At 40.0% G+C, this 22,530-nt stretch overlaps 1 protein-coding gene across 1 annotated transcript in view; it reads right to left on the reverse strand.

Annotated features, from left to right (window-relative positions):
• Window positions 1-22,530, reverse strand: part of MTA1 (metastasis associated 1) — a 67,167-nt gene that overhangs the window by 7,636 nt on the left and 37,001 nt on the right. Inside the window, exons 12-18 of the mRNA XM_010582061.1 lie at window positions 18,163-18,278; window positions 17,164-17,315; window positions 15,340-15,529; window positions 14,858-14,947; window positions 12,835-12,987; window positions 11,732-11,767; window positions 233-264 (exon numbers count right to left, since the gene is read on the reverse strand). Of these exons, the coding sequence (XP_010580363.1) occupies window positions 233-264; window positions 11,732-11,767; window positions 12,835-12,987; window positions 14,858-14,947; window positions 15,340-15,529; window positions 17,164-17,315; window positions 18,163-18,278 (769 nt within the window). The remainder of the gene's footprint in view (window positions 1-232; window positions 265-11,731; window positions 11,768-12,834; window positions 12,988-14,857; window positions 14,948-15,339; window positions 15,530-17,163; window positions 17,316-18,162; window positions 18,279-22,530) is intronic.

Here is a 22,530-nt window from a genome sequence, read left to right on the forward strand (position 1 = left end):
ATATATACATAGATAGATAGATTTGAGGTTTAGATTGTATTTAACCACTTGGAAGTTTCACATACCCCAAAATATTTTTTTTTTTTAATATACTTTTCAATTAATTGGCAAGTATGACCAGCTGCAAACAGCAAAGACGGAAGTGAAACACTACAGTTTAATGGGGTGTTCTATCTAGCATGGGTTAGTAATTCTTCTTTTCCCTGTTTTGGTTAAATGAACATTCTCTTACCATTTGTCTGGTTTGTCCGTGGTTAGGCAGACCTAACAAACAGGAAAGAGAATAGAGCTGGTAAGACCATTGCTTTTCCAAGACAGAAAAAAGTACAAAATCAAAACACACGCAGCTATGATTGCAACTGTGTTGTTTTGCTAAAGCAAGAGTTGTCTACCAAACTACCTTCTCCCCTCCTACAAAGGTAACTGAGAAAAGAGCTTCCTTCACAACGTGGTTTGAAAAGCAGAGGTCCCAAGTTAAAAACACGTTCCATTCGCGCAGTCTTTTCTCCATTTACTCACACCTTTCTTCAAACTACCACTAAAAGTACACCTCCTCTTTCAGATCTGAGGTTATCCTCAAGTCTTGGGAAAAAAACGGGTGTTCTGTTTTAGTTTTGGAGGAATTTACTGACATCAAGAAGGAAAAAGTGGAAGGTATTATACACTGTCAAGACAGCAACAAATAAAATCCTTCCTATCATCCTCAGATCCCCAGGGAACTCTTCAGCTCAGATGTTAGCTACAAGCTGTTAGCAAACAGACTGTATCTGCTGAACCTACCACGAGTAAATACTTTCATAGGCATAGCTCCATCAGTCACAGAGCACAGCACCTCCAGCTATCACACAAAGCCCTTGCCCAGTAACACGAACAGCACCATAAAGGACCAAGCACAATGGCTTGATTTTACTAGCTTATTTGCTGTACTATCAGATACCCTATCTATCATGCTGCCATAGCATATGTCCTGAACTGTACTTTACATATAGACCTTGTAGGACACACAAAGGTCTTGGGATGTAAGAAAATGACATGTTGCTATAAGGCAGCAGGGTATGGCACGGAATGGACTGGGAGACCTAATACACCTTTTTGTTAGCACTCTTTAGTTTTCTAAGATGCATGCTTGCAGAAAACACCATTCAGCGCACCAAACCATCTTTCTCAGCTGCTTCTCACCGAGAACCAAAATGCCAATACATCAAATCCAACAGGTACTACAGGACAGGCACCAGCAAATGCTGTCGCTGGCCGCAACAGTTATCAGTATGAATTATGCTTTCACATTTGTAGCAAACTTCCCAGCTTGACTTTTGAAACTTCCCATTGCTGCTGAGTTAAGCTGTGATGAAAGAGCAAAGCTTTTTAAAGAATCCAGCAAAAATGAACTTTCACAGTTCATGGTCTGTACTCCAACAGATTCCTTGAGGTTCTCCTTGGTAAAAACAAACACCACCTACTCACAGCAAGTACGCTAGGAAACACATGGCACAGCAATGTATCAGGAGGGAGAAAGGCGGAACAGGGGACATTTTCTGAGCATTGAGTATCACGACATCACATTAAAACCAACAGTTTATATCAAGTGTATTTTCCATTCTGTGTAGATGTATGCTGTTAGCTACTTCAAACATCAAGACACACAGTTTCAATTTTTGCGGCATTTTTGTGCCTAAGTATCCACAGAGATGAAGAAATAGCTGCCAAATAAGACCACCAGTAACAACCTTCAGATGTTGACAAAGGCAATGTAGGCGCCAGATAATCATTCCTTTTTACATGGGAGCAGCGATCGCATCCAAAACACAGCTGTGAGCAGCCGTTTGAGATGGATGGACAAAGAGCTCCATGGATGCTGGGAAACAGCACAGCCAGCAGGATGCAACCTGAATCTGTTGGCTTCAGAGCCAAGCTCTAGCACTTGTTTTTTCTTCCCCCTTCCATAACAGAAAGATAACATTTTCTCCATTCACAGGAGCTCCAATGTAAATCAACTGATGCTAGTCCCTGGATTGAAGCCACACATTTCATTCTAACCACACTCCAGATCAGCAACTTTCTTGTACTAAGAACATTTTTGATGCCAGAAAAGACTAGCCTACAGGAGCAGCTGATACGTGGCTGCTGTGACGACTATTGCTGGTTGTACAACAGACAGTGAACAGTGCTATTCCCGAGTAGAAGAATTAACCCAGAATATTCCATGGTGAGAAGAGATGTTGAGATTGATACAAACTGAGTGAACGCTGAGCAGAACTGCTACTTACTCTGAGCCCCAAAGCTTCAGAGCCCTCAAACAGCAAAGAAGCAGTACGAACAACAGGGACACACCTCACCCCTAAGCTGTAATTTCCAGGATAAAGCTGCCCATGACAACTTTTTGATCCAGTAAAATAGGACACAAAACAAAGTTACAGTTTCAATACAACTTATACTCTTGCTATCACAGTAATAAGGTATCAATTACCACATTAATCTTAGCTATCTGTGAATTTTCCCTTTAGTCACACTTCGATAACTGGAGTTTGAAAGACTGAAAACAGACACTAAAAGACTAGCTTCAGTTTCCAATTAAAAAAAAAAAAAAAAAATCACACTAAAAGCATATGCAGATGAAGCACTGCTATTAAGTGAGCAACTTTTACCCGCAATGGCCACCAAAGAGATGCAGAGAGACAGCATAACATCTGTAACCCATTGCAGAACAGCTGTCAAGTCAACAGGATGCATCTGTACTGGAAACAATGGATTCTCAGCCAAAATTTTTTGGTGGCTTCTGTGTGAGAGATGAGGTCTGCAAGACAGGCACCTCTAAAAACTAAACCAATCCTCCGTCTCTGGGTTAAGGAGTGGTACAGACAGGTAACTCACCATATGAAACAGTCCTCCCCAAGGTGATTGCTCCATTTTCACAGATCAAGGTTTGAAAGAGAATTCTCACACACATGCATCCAACAAGCAAGTTAAAAATACAAGACAGCATATGAATATAAACCAGAAGCAAAATACATCAGTGTTCTGGCAGCTCCTCTCCAGGAAAAAAACCCTGTCTTTAACTATTCTATGGAGAGATGTCTAGAGAAGCCACAGGGTAGAAAGCATGAACATTCCTTTCGATGATATCTAAGGTCCAACTGCTTGAGTTTACATAGCTCCACATCAGAAACAACACTAACAGCCTGCAAATGAGATTTTTAAAAAAAAAAAAGCCCATACAAAAAAAGGAGGTTTTTTTCAGGATTGACCAAACCTTTAAAACCACAAAGTGTAAAGGTCTACAATGATGAATCTAAGCAGGTCTTCCACTCTTTCGCAGCCAAAGAAATTGAAATATACTTTGAAAACTCAAGATAATTTTTTTCCCCCCATAGCACTGAAAAAAACCCAAAGCCCTAGAAAATCTCCTGCCATTCAATTCCTCCTGCCGGTCTCCTCTATACACTGAAATAAAGAGGAAGTCCCAGAGGATAAAACGAAGGTAAACTGAAGGTATATCTGCAGATAAGCATAAATGTCCTTTGCCACAGATGATTCTACATTGTTACTGAAATGGCAATAAAAACACCTAATCACAGTACAGAGATTAATTGACAACCTCAGAGCATGCCTCTACTCCCCACAGCTTAGTGACAAAGACCTTAGAACTGTTCCTCTAGCATAAGCACAATTACAGAGATTTTGGCTCAAAACCAGTCACAGCAGGTTACTATGCCCTAATAATCCTTTCATTCTTGAAGTATCAAAGCTGCAGATGAATATACTTTCACCCAAAGAAACACAGGTGGGGAAGGACTATCACAAACAGCAAAACAAGTCTCTTACTACTGTTGCTTTGCAGCTTTGTTTTATCTTTTGGGGATGGGGGGAACCACCTCTCAGTCAACCAACCTGTTTCTTTTCCTACAATCTCATATCATTTCAATCTAATGCTTTCAGATTTGTTAAAAAAAAAATTTAAAATGAGAGAATACCTAAACTTCCAGCAGCAACTAGAGCACCACCCCAAGAGCATGCTGCAGGAGTAGGTAATAGTTGGAACCTGACAACACAGAGTGGACTGGGGGAATGTAATTTCCCTATGGGAAGCATACCAGTACATCTGGTCCCACTGGACGCCTGAGAGTAGACATGCATGCTCTTTGCTGATCCAGTCCCATCCCCTGCGAGTCCAGTGAGAGGACCTCAGCATCTGAATGGCAGCATTCAAAAATTACTCCCACCGCTCAAATTCAGCTTGCTTTTTTGCCAACTCCACAAAATACACAACTGCCATTTTGAGAAGAAGGAGAGCCTAAGAAGAGCGTGCCCAAAGCAGACTGGAGTGCAGGGATATTTCCATGAAGTTACTACAGCAAGCATCAAGAAGCTGCAGAATAAGCACCAACTATGGCCACTTTTCTACTTTGGTAGAAACCTTCCAGTGCTTTTCCATGCCTGAACATACATACCGCTGCCTGTATATTTACCGACCATTTCATAGTTTGGCACAAGAAGTCTGTACAGAGCTGCTAGTACCAAGGAGGAAGAGTAGCCCAGCTTCTAGCCACTGGACATAACTTGGAGTTGTTAAATTTATATTTACTGAAATGTACTAACTCCAATCTTAAGCATATCCACCACACACAAAAATATGGGTCCTTCATCTCATGTTAACAAAACTAATCTCTTTTTTTTTTTTTTTTTTTTTTAAAAAACCAATCAGGACATCAAGCAATTAGTCACAGATGGCATTTTTTTTTAACGTCTGTTTACCGAAGAGAAGTATCATGCAGCACATGCAATATGCAGTAACATTCATAAGCACATCTTCAGTCACAATGATTGTAGAGAATTTAACACACACTTTCACAACCAACAAGTTTACTATACTAAAATACACTGCTTTCAAAAATCCATACACTCTTCATATGCATTTTCCTTTTCCAAAAGTAATCCTCCTCCTGGGATTCCATCCTTCCCAGCAGTAACAAAAACATCAACAGTACCACATTTCTGAGTAAGCTAGGAAAAAAAAATAAAAATTCATGCATGAATGAGGCTTGATGAACAAGGATTTCACTTCCAAGTTACTGGTTCACTTGAAGTAGTCTCTGTGTGTTGACATATACACACATCAGTTTTTGCAGGCTTATAAGAATGCTTTAGTACCCCTCCCTTTCTTAAACTGCCAAGAGTGTGTTACTGCTGTGAGCAGATTGAGTGTCCATGTTCTAACAATCAAAGGCTATAAACTTTCAGGAATTCAAGTGCAACAAGCAGAACAGAGCATAAATTGTACTAAACACCACCTAGACTAATGTTTTTTTTAAATTCTGTTGTACATAAAAAGAATGTTAAAATTGCAATTTACTTACCTAAGTAAGTTCCTACCAAGATTGGCAAAGGAAAAGGAAAAAAAAAGATTTAAGGTTAAAAAAAGGAAAGATTCACATAGTTCAGAATACAGTAGCCCAGCCCCATGCAACAAATACAGACTGTTTTGGTTGTAAAGAAACACGGAAGTGATTGCAGTTCTCTATTGGACAGATAAACTCAAGACAACATTAAACAAACAGTAACTCCAAATGAGAGATTCCACAAAGAAGAGCTTTAATTTTGGGTGAGTAAGTAGTGGTTCACTAGCCACCTCCTTCCACTAACTCTTGCACGTTAACATTGTTGGATTTTGACAGTACTTCCTAAAATGCTTGGTCTAACAGTTCACATTAATTTGCTTCACAGTACCTCTCAGATGATGTGTTTGTTATGCAAAGCTGTACCTTCTGCTAAGAGTACTTCAAGGACCCTACTAATACTTTCTGGTCAGTGACATCCAACTACAATGAGTCAGTAGCCACCCTTGGACAAGTATGTTGAGAATGGAGAGCTGCTATCTATCTTGGTGTCAAGTCAATCAATACTATCCACCTTCATTCCTAAAAGATCATCACAGTATATTCTGTCTGGCTGTAACACACTAAGTGGTTAAAAAAAGAGGCAACAAAACCATGCACCTCACTGCTTTAGGATTTGCAGAAACCACTGAATTATTCACTGTTCTTAGAATTGGGAATATTACACATCATATACATATATCTATGTGTCTGTGCGTGTGCAATATATATGTGTGATATGTATCACACATGTAGATTCCACTTAATTACAAATTCAGGCTTTGTACTATCCGGGGCATTTGCAATTCTGCCATTGCATTGTTATACGTTCATCTCCTCTCATCGTAATTACACCTGCTCCCTACCATTGCCTTGGGATATGCACTCTCCTCTCTGTCAACCAACATTTGCATCTTACTCCATGCTGTCCCTCATAAATAAAATGGTTTTCACCAGTTGATCCATAGAGCATGATGCCCATCACCTGATTTCATTTCCATATCTTTCTCCATAACACCAAAAGAAACTGATCACAGTATCACAGCTAAGCTGAAGGCAAGTCAAAAAAGTTCCACTTAACATCTGAATACAAAATCATATGTACAATTCTCAAAAATAATCTGTGCTTTTGGTATATAATGTAAAGCAGGGAAGTCGCACAGGCACAGTTCTTGGGGTCTCCAAAAAGCATTTCAAGCAACTTGTCATTCTTCCCAGCTGTGCTGCTGCTGGCAAGAAACAGTCATTCTTTTAAGAAGCACTGAACATTTTCTCTCTTGACACTAGTCAGCATTACTCTGGTCCAGATACCAACAGCTAAAGCCAGGACTTTTCTCCAGTACCCCATGTATCACATTACTCATTAAAGGACCAAAGCTCCCTGCTGTTTACAGTCATTCCTGCATGGGCTGATTTCCTTTGTCTGGGCCAAAGGAAGGGCAGCCAGCACCACTGCTGATAAAGGCAGAATTTTAATGCAACTTATGCATACAGGTAAGTCCATGCTTTCTGCAAGGTCTAAGTCAGCCACAAAAAAAACTTTGAGATAAGCCTGGTCACCTACAAGCTAATGCTAGAAAATTTCCTTATATTCCCACCTCAATAGCTGTTTTTGATCAAGAACAGTATTTCCACATCCATGCTTATCTCTTGATAATTAAACTAATGCCATGCTAGGCTGATGAATGCTTCCAGTTCTAGGAGTTCATTCATATTTCCCCAAAAGGAGGTGAGAAACAATGAACCAGAACGTTAAATGAGACTGACATTCCATTTTGGTTTAGAAATCCTCAGTAGCAGAAGCAAGGTATTCCAACAGTTAATTAACCTCACTCAAAAATTTGCAGCTTGTTTCTAGCCAAAGTTTTTCTACTGTACCTTCTGGCTACTGCAGCTCATTATTCCATTCCCAGCTAGACTAAAAAGCCCTCTATTATTACACTTCTGCTGCTCCTGTCAGCAGAGACAAACATCTACAACTTCCACTTTGATAAAAGCCTTTTCCATTATACAGTGTGTTTTCCAGTCCCTTCACCATTTTCACGACTCTTCTATAAACCCTCTCCAATTTTCAGCATTCGATCCGCTACCATTTTATTAATGCAAGTTTGTTGCTGGGAAAAGCCTTCCCTTTATTTCAGCTACTCATTCATGTTCTCTCTCTTTCTGCCAATTTTAGAGTGCATGTGATGACCCTGAAAAACAGATTTGATTAGATGAAAGCTAACGTGGTGTAAAAGAGAGGGGAAAAAAATAAAAATCTAACAATGCTCCCTCCCTTCCCCCAGTAGAAATTTGCATAAACAAGTATCACACAGACCCCATAACTGGATAGCTGTAAGGAAAAAAGTAAACAGGGTCCAGAACATAAGACATCCTCTCTATCTCTCTAGAGGAAGTTTCATGGCAAATATTGTCAGTCAAGCTCCGGAACACTAATGAAAAAGCAATAAACTATAATTTTTTAACACCTCACTGTATTTGACAGCTTATGAGACTCCATGTACTTTTCATGCTCCAAAAATAGGATTCTGCAGCAATTTGTCCATGCTAATCTAATGTTGAAGGAGAGCTGGGAAGGGCATTGTATGCCTGATGATGCCAATGCGATTTAAAGAGGGAAACAAAATAGATGAAGGGACTACACCCTTCTTATAAAATAGAGTGGAGGTAGTAACGCAAGAAGAGATTAAGAACATTTTCCCATTCTTGGAATTCAAGCACCAGTCGAAATGCTAGATGCCTGACCAGACAAATAATATTCAAAGCTTGAAAAAGTTCAACTCTCTCAAGGATTAAGCAGGGATGAGTGAGAAAAAAGAAAGTTAAAGACACTTAGCTGGAGTTACATAGTAAGAGAAAAAACAAACAAACAAACAACAATATTCCAAAGGAAAAAATCTGAAGTACTCTCTTAAGTTCAGCAATTTCCAATTTTTCCATAATTACTTTTAACTAGTTCTGGCTGCAGCCACTAACAAGTTTCCTTTTGTTTTCCGCCTTGATCTCTCACCGCCAAGGTTCCCCTCTTCCCAGCCTTTCCTTACTTCCCATTACTACCGCCCTTCACACAGAGTTCAGTCTGACCAACCTGCATCTGCCCATAGACTAGGTGGTCTTCCATTGCCAACCCCTCCACTCACTCATTGTTTGGGCATATTTAGGAACAGTGTTTCCATTTATGCAGGAACATTCATCTAGGCACTTCACAGATTAACTTTTCTGAGGGCTGAATTCTAACTACCAGCCACCCATCGTCCTAAATACCAAGGGGTGGTAGAGACTCAGATGAATATCTTCCAGCAGCATTGCCTAAAGGAACACCCAAAATCCTACATTAACAGTTCAATTTTCAGCAATGTTAAACAGCTGAATTCTAAATAAAGGCAGCAGGTGCCATGGGAATTTAAATGCCTTACAAACCTGACCACACCACTACAGACATATAAACATGGATGTTAATGCTTTACATTAAGCAAAAATACAAGCTGCTACTTGGCTCATTCCCTGCAAAGCAATCTCTTGATTTTATATTCCTTTATGATCTGGCCATGAGGAAAGCCTTACAAACTCATCACATGCAATCAGTTCAGCAACCAGCCATAATTTACAGTATACACACTTCTCCCATGAGTTTGAAAGTAATAGCCCAGCACCAAAAGGCTTTTATCACCAGCAAAGAGACTTCAGCTAAAGCCCACCATAATAGCTGTCCACTGTCATATGTCAAGAGACTTTGACATGGTGACTTGTCCAAACCATAAGGTATCTTCCAGGTGCCACGAACACAGCACATCAGCAGGAAGCAGAAAAAACCCTGGCTAATTAATACAACTTTGCAGTAGGTTAACATCTCCTTCAAAACTATTTCAAGGAGACGTTAGGTGGACAAAGTGTCTTCCTGCACCTAAATTTGTGCAGAAAGAGCATTTTCAGCAGCCGTCTTAACACCAGCTTTTCTTTGCAGTACACTCCTACTATGACCTAAAGCAGCCAGTATGCCACCATGTATCACTAAGGGGAGAGGAAAAACATAAAACCAACAAAGAACCCCCACAATTTCCCATAGTATCTATAGAAGCTATGTAAATGAAGAATCTGACTGATTATAACAATTCAGTCTTACTCTCATTAATTTTTCCTTCTATTTTAGGCCAGCTATAATCCAAAAATCAGTCATTCTGGATAGATGGGTTTATTTCAGTCCTTTTATACTAAATCATTGGCTCCTGAATTCTGGTCACAAGGCTTCATCACTCTTGCTGCCATTCACCTCTTCTTCACAACAGTTCCAACTTGTGCTCTTCCTCTCCGCTGACGACCTCCTCTCCCTTCCCACCAGCAGCCCCCCCAAACCAGTAAGCCTGTATGACTCCATCCAAACCCAAGGAGTAGTCTCAGCACCACATTCCCAGTTCTGGCACAGCACAGGAAACCGGCATTAGCCATGCCCAGAGGCAGCAAAGCTTACCAGCTCACATGCGAGGCAACTGGGAACCAATGCTAATTGGCACTGGCACACAAACTGTCTCCAGGCCAGAAATAGATCCACCAAACTTCCACCATCTGTTTCCCTGTGCCCAGCAGATCTTGATCCAACTTCTTTAAACCTTGTTTCCTTGCAGGTGGTTCCCTTCCCTCTCTGTCTCGGCAAAGCTTCCAGCAACCCAGGGTCAGAAAATATTCCAGATGTCAAAATTGCAGTGTGGCAAATGTTTTCCATTCACAAATAAATCTCAACCAACAATTTTAAGCTGAACAGCTCACAAAAATATCCAGTTAACACTCACTACCCCAGCAGGTTAACAGATTCTGGGACTGAATTGTACTCTGTTACCTAGCAGTTACAGGAACAAATACTACTCCAAGTATTTCAGTGGCTGGCTGAGAACAGACTGAGCAGATAAAGCAGCAGGCACTCAGTGAGAGCCAGCCCCTGCACAACTATGCACATATGCATCAGAGAAACCTGTGTTCTGAGGAGCCTGAACAGGTACTTCACCCAAATCTTCTTTTTGCCAACTGCTCCAGCAACAGTTATGACTGAAATGTATCTAACCAAATATGTGTACCAGCAGGCAGACATTTTAAAACACTAAAACAAGAATCCTCCATTTCCAGTAAGTAAATGGTTTCAGGTTATCAAATCCAGTGCTCTACACAGAGAGTGCCTTCCTGAGGGAAGGATCAGTTCTTCTACTTCCCTCCTTTGGGTCACAACATCTCAAAGCTTCAGAAGTGTGTCATCTGTTGAGTGGCTCGCAGTCCCCTTGCTGATGAGGACATTTAGCAGGGAGCAGCAGGCATGCCCATAAGCAGGTAGTCACTAGGAGCTGTGAGCTACTCTGCATCTACATCCCTCATTACTGGACAAAGCTTCCAAGGAAGCCAAACTGACCAAGGCAGCAGGGTTTTGTTATTCTTCCCAAAACACAAAAGTTAAAAAGCACATTAAAAACTCAGCAACACAATATCAAGGTATAAATTCCCAAAGACAGCAAGACAGTAGAATGATCATTGTCCTCATTCTTACTGTATTCTCCACATGCACTTATATATGCATGCATGTAAATATTGATAACAGTCATCCACTGTCTCAGCCATTAAACACAAAGCTTAACATCAGGGCATGCAGTGGCGGCCATTTCATGGTAACACGTAAGCTGAAGTTTTTGTGTTTGCCTGTCTCATGATGACATTTAGATAACTTAACTATTCAAAATTGGTCTGTTCTATTGAATTTGGTTAAGTGACATGTACATTTCTTGCATTATCACAAACTAAAGCTTCTGAGGTCTATTCAGTAGTCAGAACAGATTAATTTTTAACCTGTGGAAATTTTGCAAACCATTTCTACTGCAAGTAGAGAACGCACAGACAGTCTCTCACCAGTGGACTGTCCACTCACAATGAAAAATATAGAGACTTGAACTTGGGACTCGATGTGAATAGTCTTGTATTTCTTTTGGTCAAAGTGAATTTCAAGTAGTTCTGGACGCATGAAACTGATTTTTTAAAAGTCGAACAGTGAAACAACACCTAGTTTCAAACCAACCATCACAGCTTTCAGCAGTTTCACAAAACTGCTAGAAAACTGTTCTGTCAACTCGAGGAATTAGTAATGAATTCTGAACATAGCACTTCATGTCTTCAGCACGGTCGTACGACTTGTCATCTGCATGTGAAAAGCCTGGAAGGTGAGCAGCATAACCATGGGTGGAAATGGTTACCCAAGGAACACTTAGACATCAACACAAAAGGTGCACACAGACTCATTAGCCACAAAGCACAGACAAGCCAGCAGATGAAACTAAAAATCACTCTCCTAGCATAAGCTGAGCGCAGCTTCAAGGTCTTACCCCTGCTAGGCATCAACAGGCGCTTCTTCATGTTGCCTGATAGAGCACAAGTGAACAGAAAAGAGAAAAACATCACATCAGCAACCTGAACAGCAGCAGTTTAAAATGTTCTTAATGTTAAAACACAAACAATAAGGTATCAAATTTTTGTAATTATATTTCAGATAAGCCACATAGAAAGTTGAAATCAAAGGTAAAAAATGAGAAAGATTCTCCATATCTCCCTCCCTGCTCAGAGTCACCATTAAACCAACTGCTCCTTTCCCCTGTTAAGGAGAGCTACCCTCCATGTTCTCACTCCCGATAAGACCATTTGAACAGACCCTTTTATCCTCATGTGAAAAAAAGACTGCACTTTCTCTTCCCCGACACTCTCAGGCAAGAGCAACTCTTCAGAACAGAGCCCTGGAGTCTATGCCAGGAACATCCTGCATCTAACTCCCACTTCAAACACCTTCCCCATGCCTTTTATTCTTGAGGAGATGAAGTCCAAACTCCATTGCACAGAGGTGCTCAGTGACAGGGCCAGCAAAAGCAAATGCTCTGGTTCTGTACAAGGCAGGAGGAGGTTTATGCCACACCAGATCTGGCATGTCTGCTTCCCTCAGCTAAGCAGCAGCCTGCCTTTCTTGATGGCATGCAGCCTCTGGCAGCTTTACTGAAAGCCAGGTGATCCACACGTTACAAAGCCACCTGGGAACTGCACTGCTACTACCTACAGGTTAAAAAGCTGTAAACCTCAAAAGAAAAAGGAAACATCACTGAAAAAAGCTACTAAGGTTTTCTTCATACTACTCATTTAAAAATTGAAGGGAAATTTCTCCTTCATTATCCCATTTGCAAGGTTGGACAAGCCAGGCAGAGCTCCACTAGCACAGTAGGTTTACATGCGTGCACCACCCAGGCTGTACACATCATGTGTCTCACCCAGAAGGAGAAATGGGACGAATGACTTTTAAAAAAGGAAAAAAATAACCTGCCTCGAGAATAAGAAACTTGGAATTTATATGAAGGACTACAGTTTTAAATAATCTCCTTGTATACCAAAAGGACAGAAGAAAAAGCATATATAGACAATATACATTCTGCAGAAAAATATTTACCATCCATTCCATTGTGTTGTTCATAACTTCTTTTTCCCAGGATAGTTGGGGATCCATTATTAATGACAGGCGTAAACTTAGCAGGAGTCAGATTGTTGAGAGAACTGGACAAGCTCTTTGCAGGATCTGGTTTTGGAGGACATGGATGAGACTCTGTTGTAAAACAGAAAGGTGGGGTGGTTTTAATTAGTGAAGATACTGGAATTATAAATCTGAAAACAACCTGCAAACTTCTAAGGTGACCAAGTATATGCCCCTTATATGCAAACGATCTCAGTCAATAATTTTGACTGGAGATTGCTATTTATATAAAGCATTTTAAGTATATTTAGGAATTCGCCTCTACTGAAGATGTTAACACCAATGTCATAATATTATCCTAAAATAAGAGCTGATAAGAAAAGCATTTTGAATCTATTTCCAAAACACTGTTCTCCAACAATTTGGGATCATTTTGGGGGTGGTCTATATTAAAAGCCATCTTTGGGCAGCCAGGCAACAACCCTAAACTCTGGGGAAATTACAACCTTGCCAGTTTTGCAAGGTTTGTAAAAAAAATACTATTTCTAAACTGACCAAACAAATTGAGGATTCAAACCACCACCATAAAGAACACACAGTCTGAATTCAAACTTGTGGCCAAGGCAGAGATCAAGCACACGCTGTTCAACGGAAAAGATTTTGAGAAAGTTACAAGCAACAGCAAATGGGAGCTTCAACCGAGTTCTTCTCTCGCAGCCCCAACAGCTGAGTAACATATAACTTAAAGCACACTGAGCACGACACCTCCAAGAACATGTTCTCGCCAGTCCTTCAGCCTCCCTCTATTTCTTTCACTCCCTTCTCCCAGCTCAACAGTCAAATGGAGACCCTGCCACAGCACTAATGAAGTCTTAAAATCTATTGCTACATTCTGTACAACTATTTTAAGCAAGATTTTATCCAACAGCAAAACTTCTCCCTTTATTGGCTTTCTTTCATTGCACTATAGGTATCCAAAGGTTTCTCAGTCTGTGTAGCTCATCAGTATACAGCAGAAATACAACACTCAACAGAGAAGCAGCAAATATTTAATAAGCCTTGAGCCTTACAATATTTCACCAACAAAAATGTTCAAAGAGACATAAAATCAACTCCAGTGTTTCTTATCAGAGTAAAAAGGCAATCAATTTCCTTGTTAATCTGGAAGCCTTCAAAGTACCACTGTCCAAGCTACCTTTCTGTGGTTAGACTCACGTTAGACTGCTGTAACAACCTGAGACATGTCTTCAGGGTATCTCCAGCAACAATAGGGAAAATTATTTTTCATCCATTTGTAGTCAGAGCTGGCATGTCACGTACCATCACTTTAGATGCTTCCAGCACCTAAAACTTACACCAAGGTCCTGGACGGAGCTACCCAGCATGCCCCCACAGATCAGCTGATGAGGCCCAAGTCCTCAAGAAAACAAAACAAAACAAACCCCCAAACAAACAAACAAACTAACAAAAACCACCCCCACCCCCCCAAACCAAGAAGAAAGTAAAGAATGGAAGTATTGTCCCCTTGTCTAGCTCCAGCACAGAACAGCCAGCAGCTGATTCACAAGCTGTGGGACACAGTGCTATCCTAAACCCAAGAGGATTCTTGGAGGACCCGACTGTAGGAACTGTCTCCAGACAGCCCAAAAATTGGAACAGTGGACTGACCAATTGTTCCCAAAACATTATGTTTATGCCTCCATTAGCAGATGGTAATTTATCCCCACATACATCAGAAGCCACAGCAAACACATTCCGCCCTTCACTTGAAATTTCTGATACAGCTCCATGAGCCCAGAGTGGACTGCTGAGCCACTAGGTCTGCCAAATTAAGTAGTAAAAAGGACAAGTTCATGGGGAGGTTTTCACGTTTTCTTTTTTAACCCAGAAACAGCATCTAAATCCAGAACCAAATGGGAAAAGAAATGGTTAGCAGAATTAGCTAGTAGGGTTTTTTGTTTGGTTGGGGTTTTTTGTGTTTGGTGTTGTTTGGTTTTAATACCTAAATACCGGAGTACTGCTTCTAAAGGCTTTCGAACCACTTGCTTTAATAGCAATGGGTTTTCTGATGCCTCAGGTAAACGTGCTGTGCCTGTAAAACAAAGAAAAATAATTAGAGGGTAAAGACATTCAGATATAGCAAAACTAAGTGAATAACTGAAGTGTCCTGAAAGAGCTTTCCAATTAAAAGAAATTTTACAGGTTGCAAGCATGTCTTGGCAACAGGACACAAATGCAGGAGAATGCTAAATGTAATAGCAAACATGAATAATTTAGAACAAACAACTCATGAATTTTCAAAGTTATTTGTCTAGCCTAGAATCAGTTAGAATGCTCTGCAAGTATAGCTAGATTTGGGAAACCAGGAGCTACATGCAAAAGACCATCTCAAGAAGTTGCAACTCAAACTTTATAGGAAAGGAATCCGAAAGGGTTTCTTTGCAAGAAGGTCCCAGAGCAGGTCCCAGCTGCATCACCACTCACATTCTGCTTTGATTGCTGCGCTGTTAATAGGCAGATAGGGATGTCTTGCAGCATGCCAAGGGCGCAAGATATCTCGACATAAACGTCTGGCAATTCTTGTCAGTTTTGTTGTATGGAGATAGAAAGCTTGTCGTGTCTTCATAGCAAACTTGGGACTCCCGCTGTTTCGTACTGGCACACCATGAGGACTCTAAAAAGAAAGAAAAATAAATACGGTTTCTAAAAAATTATTATTAGAAAGTATGGTTTTAAAGAAGAGAAATAATACCATATAAAAATCACTTTCAACTACTGATTCACAGGCCTAAGAACAGAAACAGTATTACAGATGAAAATATTTTCAGCCCAGCTATTCCCCATTTCCCAAATCTTACCCATCAATATTTGGAATTTTCATCCAAAATGTCAAAGGATAAAACAAAGGTAAACATTTTGTTTTCACAGAGAAGTATTTATTTCTGTGCTGTTCCAAGTTTTAAAGGAGGCATCCAAAAGGCAGACCTGAAGAAGTTACCTGATGCTATCACATGATTTAGTGCTTATAGAGTCAATAAAGACTCCCCACCTTTGGGTGCTTATAGTTCCTCTGGATATACAATGCAAACTCCTGATAACAAATCATTTGTAAGAGGGAGAGGAAAATCAGAAAGTAGCTGTATGGCTAAAATATACATCACAAACTCATTTCCCAAAGTAAACTTACAGTATGCAAAAGAATGTTTTTGTCTCAAAGTTGCAGGAATTTGTTTTAATTCTTACTCAGAACTCAATGAATGCATTTACAGAGTTGTCAAATATTCACTGCATGTAATAAAGAATACTACTGAAAGACATTTATTGACTACAGAGCCAAAGCAGTATCTTCTTCATTAAAAACAACTAAGTCAACCAATAAAATAATGCAAGTTTGGGGAGAACAAGGCTTTCCCCTCTCTAACTATTTACATACTTTTTAATTAACAAAAAAAGAGGTATAAGGCTGATAAAACCTGGCAGTTATCTCAGCAATTAGGTAGCTTCAGAGGGCAAACAGACACCTGGAAAGGACAGAGGTTAAATGAAAGAAACAGAATAGAAAGGGTATGATAGCAAGGACTAGGAGAGAGGAAAGAAATAGTCATCTAAGACCAAAGTTCAACGTGCACTATCCTTCTGTCCATGTGATGCAGCTACTTTTTCCAATCAGCTCAATGTATGATGCTTCCAGATCAAACTTCCACCAAATTCAGAAAAATTCTGAGAATTTTGGTTTTTAAATAAAAGGGGAAAAATTAAACAGAAGCAGCTTATACAATGCTTACTCAAACCTATCCAAAAGGAAGAAGGATTAATTAAAAAAAAAAAAAAGGATAACATAGAAAAACACGATAAGGAATCTCTAAAAAGCCACTAGCTATTTGGGGTATCTAATTCTGAATGTGCTTTGGGAAAGGGAACAGGTTTCAGGAAATAATGAATTCCTTTATGGAATAAAAAGTCCTCTTCCCCCTACAGCAAAAATCATGGAAACTGAATAACAGAAACACTGGCTAGCATTTCAGTTTTTTCCATCTTCATTAAGTTAACCCATGCATTTGATGGCTCGTTTGCTAAACAAATGATGTTTTTTTCTCTCAGGGCAGTACTTGGCAACATATTACTTATAGCCAAAGTTAACGTGCCAACTTTTGCAAGACATGAAATACCAAACCCAAGGACAACAATGGAGGCTGAAGGCATTCTTTTTGTTGTTAAATATTTAAGAACAGTGAAGAACTAGTGAGATGTCACAGCACCTAGCTTTCCAGACAAGAGCACTGAGCAATCTGCTTTGCAGATACCTACCAAATTATTGCGGTTTGGTCCTGGTCTCTCCCCATCTAACCGTGTTGGCATTTTCAAGCCACCGTATTTCTTCCAGTACGTCCAACAGGATGCACAGAGGCGACACTGCATGTTAGGGGGACCCCAAGAATACCACTGGTAAGACTGTGTGGCTAGAGATAACAAAGGTGGAAATTATATATATCCTTTAACAGGATCACTTTTCAGAGCTTATTCGCTTTAAAACTATCACAAAAGAAAACCCACAAAGACAGTGCAAAGCTCAAACAGACCTTAAAAAACTGATGATGCTTCACTGTCATCACCACTGTTAACCATACTTGTGATTTCAGCAGAATTAATTACACATATAAACTCCTTTTAAAACATGAACAGAAAAAAACAACTAGTAGGATGGGAAAATTTCCTGCCAATGAAACTGAAAGCTCTCATTTTGCAAGAGTGGTAGCAACAATTTCTGCAGAGCATGGGAGAGAGGGAAGATTGTCTTCAAGAACTCCCCATACATTAATTTTATGACTAAAGAATGTACAAAATCTGTGACTTGACTTCTCATACAGTCCTACATTCCAGTATCTCTAAAGGCTCCCCATAAAGAAGCATAATCATTAGAACTCAGTATATTAATATCAGGCAGCAAACCAATACAATGATATCACATATTTTGAAATCTACCAAAAAAATTATGAAAAAATTGTCAAATTTACACCTTGGTGATTTAAGTCTTTACTCAATAGCTACCTCCAATTATGTAAGACATTTACTAACTCCCCCTTTAATACTTCATAATTCTATTTACAAATGTAACACCAGTAACTAAAAAAAAAAAGAAAAAAAAGAAAAAAAAAGCTTTGCTTAAATGCTGCTGTCAAATTCTGTCCCCCCACCCTTCCAAAGCCTTGTCTCACACCCCCCACCACAACACAGCTTTGACTCTCCTGTTTGCAACACAGCACTCACACTCTCTATGCACAACTGCCATACTGGCATGTCACTTACTATAACAGCTTTCACAGGCCCGTCCTGCTCCTGTGTTCTGTGCCTGCACTCCAGTACCATTTACCACTCCTGGTTTGACATTATTTACATTGATCTGGTTGGGGTTTGGCTTGTTACTTAAAACACAAAGCAAAGAGGAGGACAAACATTAATTGAGGCATGCAATTTCCTACTTGACTTTCAAAAGTATGGCCCAAAACATTTGAAGATTTAAATTTCATTCATCGTGTGGCTTCCAGAACAAGCTGTACTTACCAGCAATCTCACTTCCATGAACACCCTCTCTCCAGTAATATTTAAGTAACACCAATAATAAAAATAACTATAATAATAGTTAGATGCCATTTTCAAGAGTCCAAAACCATTTAAGAACAATAAACCAGTGAGGCCAGGTAGGTATCTTACTATCCCAGACATTCTAATCTAGGTGACAAAAAGATCTCACCTATAGATCTCTCTCAGTCCCCAACATGAGGGATATTTTACTTAAATCTCCAAAAAGGCGGCTGGGGGACAGTGCAGGAGAGGTAGGTAGAGAAAGGGCAAGCCCTGCCTTATTCAGGGAAATATAACCCTAGACTGCAGTCACAAATATTTCCATGTTGTTTTACTGCAAAGGTTTGCATCATGTAGCCACAATTTGAACAAGCATACCCAACACACACATTGAACAAAATCTTCAGACATAGCATATACACAGAGATTTTCATGAATATGAGCCTTCTGGCGAGTCTTAAACTATGGTCCGTGCTTCTAACAGAAAGCATTTAGGTTGCTACTAAATGGAAGAAGTCTGAAAGCCTAATATCCATACAGCAAGAAATGCATTGATGGTTGTCACTAATACATTCTAATATAACAACATTTGAATCACCTCAGCTCATCCCTATACTCTCTTAAAAATGTTGACTCAGGGGAAAAAGGAAAAAAAAAAAAAAGCTACTGGCAGGAGCTGAGAACGGAAGGGCAAACAAAACCTTGGCATAGAGAGCAGTATGGAATAGTACAAAATCTCCGCAGAGGAAGAGGTGTCTGAGGGGGAAAATGAGGCATTCAAAAAAATCTTGGCATGGGAGGGAACAAGAAGGACAGGGAATCAATATTGCAGGGACAGGACTTCTGGGGAATGGAGGAAGATGGGAGAAGTCACACAAGAAGTTTCAGACAAGAATACACAAGGAGCTTATAAAACATGCAAGGACTCCCAGGTGCTGTTAGAAGCTCAGCTTGTAGGAGCAACAAAAAGCAGGCAGCCTTTGGTGCCAACTTTGGAACCTAAGCCTAAATTGTAGTGCTGATTACATTTCCCTCATATTCTCTTACCTGAAGATCAAAGGGAGTGGGCACATTGCTTTTATTTCCAACTAATAAACCCATGATTTGGAATCCACTCATTCAAGAAGAAGTATCTTTAAATGGCTTTCTGAAAACACATTTTCTTACACATCAGTTGCACGCTGACACAGGAGTCACAGTGTTTTCAGTGACCCAGAATACTTAGTACTTTTCACCCTGACTAGTGCTGCAAAAACAGCACTGTGGGAATATGGCCAAATTAATTTCTTTCTAATGGGACATCAATATTAAGTTTCATGTTCTCAGCAATGACCCCTGAAAGCAAAGGAGTTCCGAGCGACTGAATTCTGAAGACAACTGTCCCTCCCAGCTCCAGAACAAACCCAAACGCCACTGGAAAGCTTACACTGCCCTAGAAGCCAGAAGGTCATCCTTCTCCTCATCTGAAAATGTCCGATCAGGCACTGAGATACAGAGCTCAGTGAAGCTCCATTTCTATACAGATAAAATAGATTCTGCTGTGAATGACCCACAAGAACCACACACATGTTGCGTAAGGAGGTAAGAGAGTATTTGCCCAGTTCAGGAAAAACTTCTGATAGCATTCTGATGGTGCTCCTCGCTGTAAAGTTTAGGGCCTTTCTGCAGAAGAGAAAGCTTAGGAGGCTAACTGGCACAGAAATACTGTAAATAGTTTGTTCCTTCAGTACACTGAGCAGCCCATACAAAGCCCGAAAGAAGCAGAGAAGAGAAAAAAAAACATAAAGGCATTTAGATTAACAAGCTTGATTAGGTTTTCATCTCCTTTTGCTTATTAATTTGCCCGGCTCTTACAAAGATTAAAGTGTTTCAGAGTGCTTATTAGAGTGGCACAAAGTTCTGACACCACAGATGGCAGGAGATCTGCAGACACATTTAACAAAGGGAAAGTTGAAAGAGGGTACATTCACGCTACCCAGCATTTTGCTCTGGGATGTCACTATAGTAACCTGCTGCAAAAGAACTTTTGCCAGTGAGTCACTAGCAAACTCCTAGTGCAAACATTACCAAGATGCTGCAAAACAAACAGTTGTCACAGATGCACACTGTTACAAGCAGCGTTGCTCAACAGACAGAGCAAAAAGACTGAAGTAAAGAAAACTAAGGTCTTACGGTTCAACATCAGGCACATTGGTTCCCTTCTATACATTGATTTATCCTCTGAAAAAGGTGGTAAAGGAGTCTGAAACCCATCAGTAAAGCACACAAAAAGGTTTTGGGTTTTTTTGAGCAGCATACCGGGAAACCCTGACGTGTCTGGTTGTAAACAGTAAGTTGAGAACAAGACTGCATGCATTGGCATGCACATCCAAAGCACTATGATCCTGTGCAGAAAAGAGGGTGATGGCCTGACTCCGGTTGTCCTCTCTACAACCCTTATCAAACTTGTATTTCAAACACAAGTGAAAGGGATGCATGGGTGAAAGCTGATCACCAAATCACACTGATCACCAGGAGTAACATGCTGTAGTTGGGGCAATAACTTCACTTCAGGATTTTGGAACACTGCAATTAATGTAGCTGCAACAAGCACCAGAAAGCGTCCTACTCCAAAGGTAAGGTCAAGTTTCACAGTGGCAGTAACAATAAAATTTAGGCAGCTAATGTTTTCATCATATGAGAAGCAAAAAGCTCTTAATTGTTGATATGTTAATTAAACTTGTTTGATATTACCAAAGCCTGCTACAGCTATTAACAAGAGAATTAGATGAATAACTGGATGAATCATTAAGCAATTAATGAAGCTGAAGTGAAAGATGCAAATAAGGTAGCGAGAATATTGATGGTGCAGTAAACTATCATTTCCAGTTCTTACATCAAGAATGGAAATCTTTTAAATGGGTTTCAACTGCAGTGAAGCAGTCAGTTATGCTAGAACAGGGATCACGAAGTGCAGATTTCTGGGCTGTATTCTGCAGGAGATCAGTCTCAGCTGAAGAGATTAAGGTGATAAAGCACATGCAGAAAGGAGGTACTGGAAGCCAGCCATCATGGACCAAGGCCCCTGCCCAAAAAAAACCCAACCTGAATATAATCCTGAGCCAAGCAGAACACTGAAATCCGTTCACTATATGACAGGCTAGCACTTGACCCACAGGACAGTGATAAAATGTTAGTTGTTAAAAATAACTATAAACTTAAAACCATCAGTGAATGTTTCCTGTTATTGAAAAAAACATAATTGTGCCAGATGCAATAGAACAATTAAGAAATAAAGCCTCAGAAATAAAAACAATTTTAAACCCTTTGTAAGGAACATTTGTGCCATCTACCTCTAGGAATCTAATGCAAGTGTCTGGATTCCTTATCCAGACAACAGAGAAGTGAGCTCTCATCACAACTCTCCAGGCTACTGTAAATACCCACTTCTAAGAACAGGTCTAATGACTGCTAAACAATGCTTTTTGAAAATGAGAAGCTTTCTCCAACGAAATGCTGAAGATTGCCATTTTAACTAGCACAGCTACAAAAGAAGGAACAGTGTTACACCTTTAAGTTTTCCATGCTGCAATGTACCTCTGCACAATTGATCGGGGAAGGAAAAAAAGTCTTGTTCCTCAGGCAGAGGACAACCAAGAAACAGACAAAGGAATTATCTTCAGCTTGTTAAGCAGTCGCCCCTTGTAGTCATTCAAAGCTTTGACCTATTCCTCCAGTTTCCCTATTCACTTTAAAAAAGAGGCAGGGTAGGGAGAATATTATTGCCCTACTTTACAAATGTTTGCGAGGCAGCATTTGCAGCTTGTAAAAGCACTTTGAAATTCTCAGATAAAATACTGTAAGTAGAATGTATTAATTTACATTTACAGATGTACATTTAAAATTTACATTTTACATCAATACATTTTGGAGACTGGGGATTGTACAGAGCACTTCATTCTTCCCTTTCTGTTCTTAGCCCTTCTGGTATCACTTAGATCAAAGCAAAAGAGAGAAAAGCCACACAAAATTGTATGTCCCAGCCTTCATGATTTGCAGATGTCCTAATCCCAAAAAGCACCAGCTACACAACCAGATCGTCATCACAAAGAA

This window comes from Haliaeetus leucocephalus, unplaced genomic scaffold (assembly GCF_000737465.1).
Source record: "Haliaeetus leucocephalus isolate CR32 unplaced genomic scaffold, Haliaeetus_leucocephalus-4.0 Scaffold76, whole genome shotgun sequence".
Classification (NCBI taxonomy): domain Eukaryota; kingdom Metazoa; phylum Chordata; class Aves; order Accipitriformes; family Accipitridae; genus Haliaeetus; species Haliaeetus leucocephalus.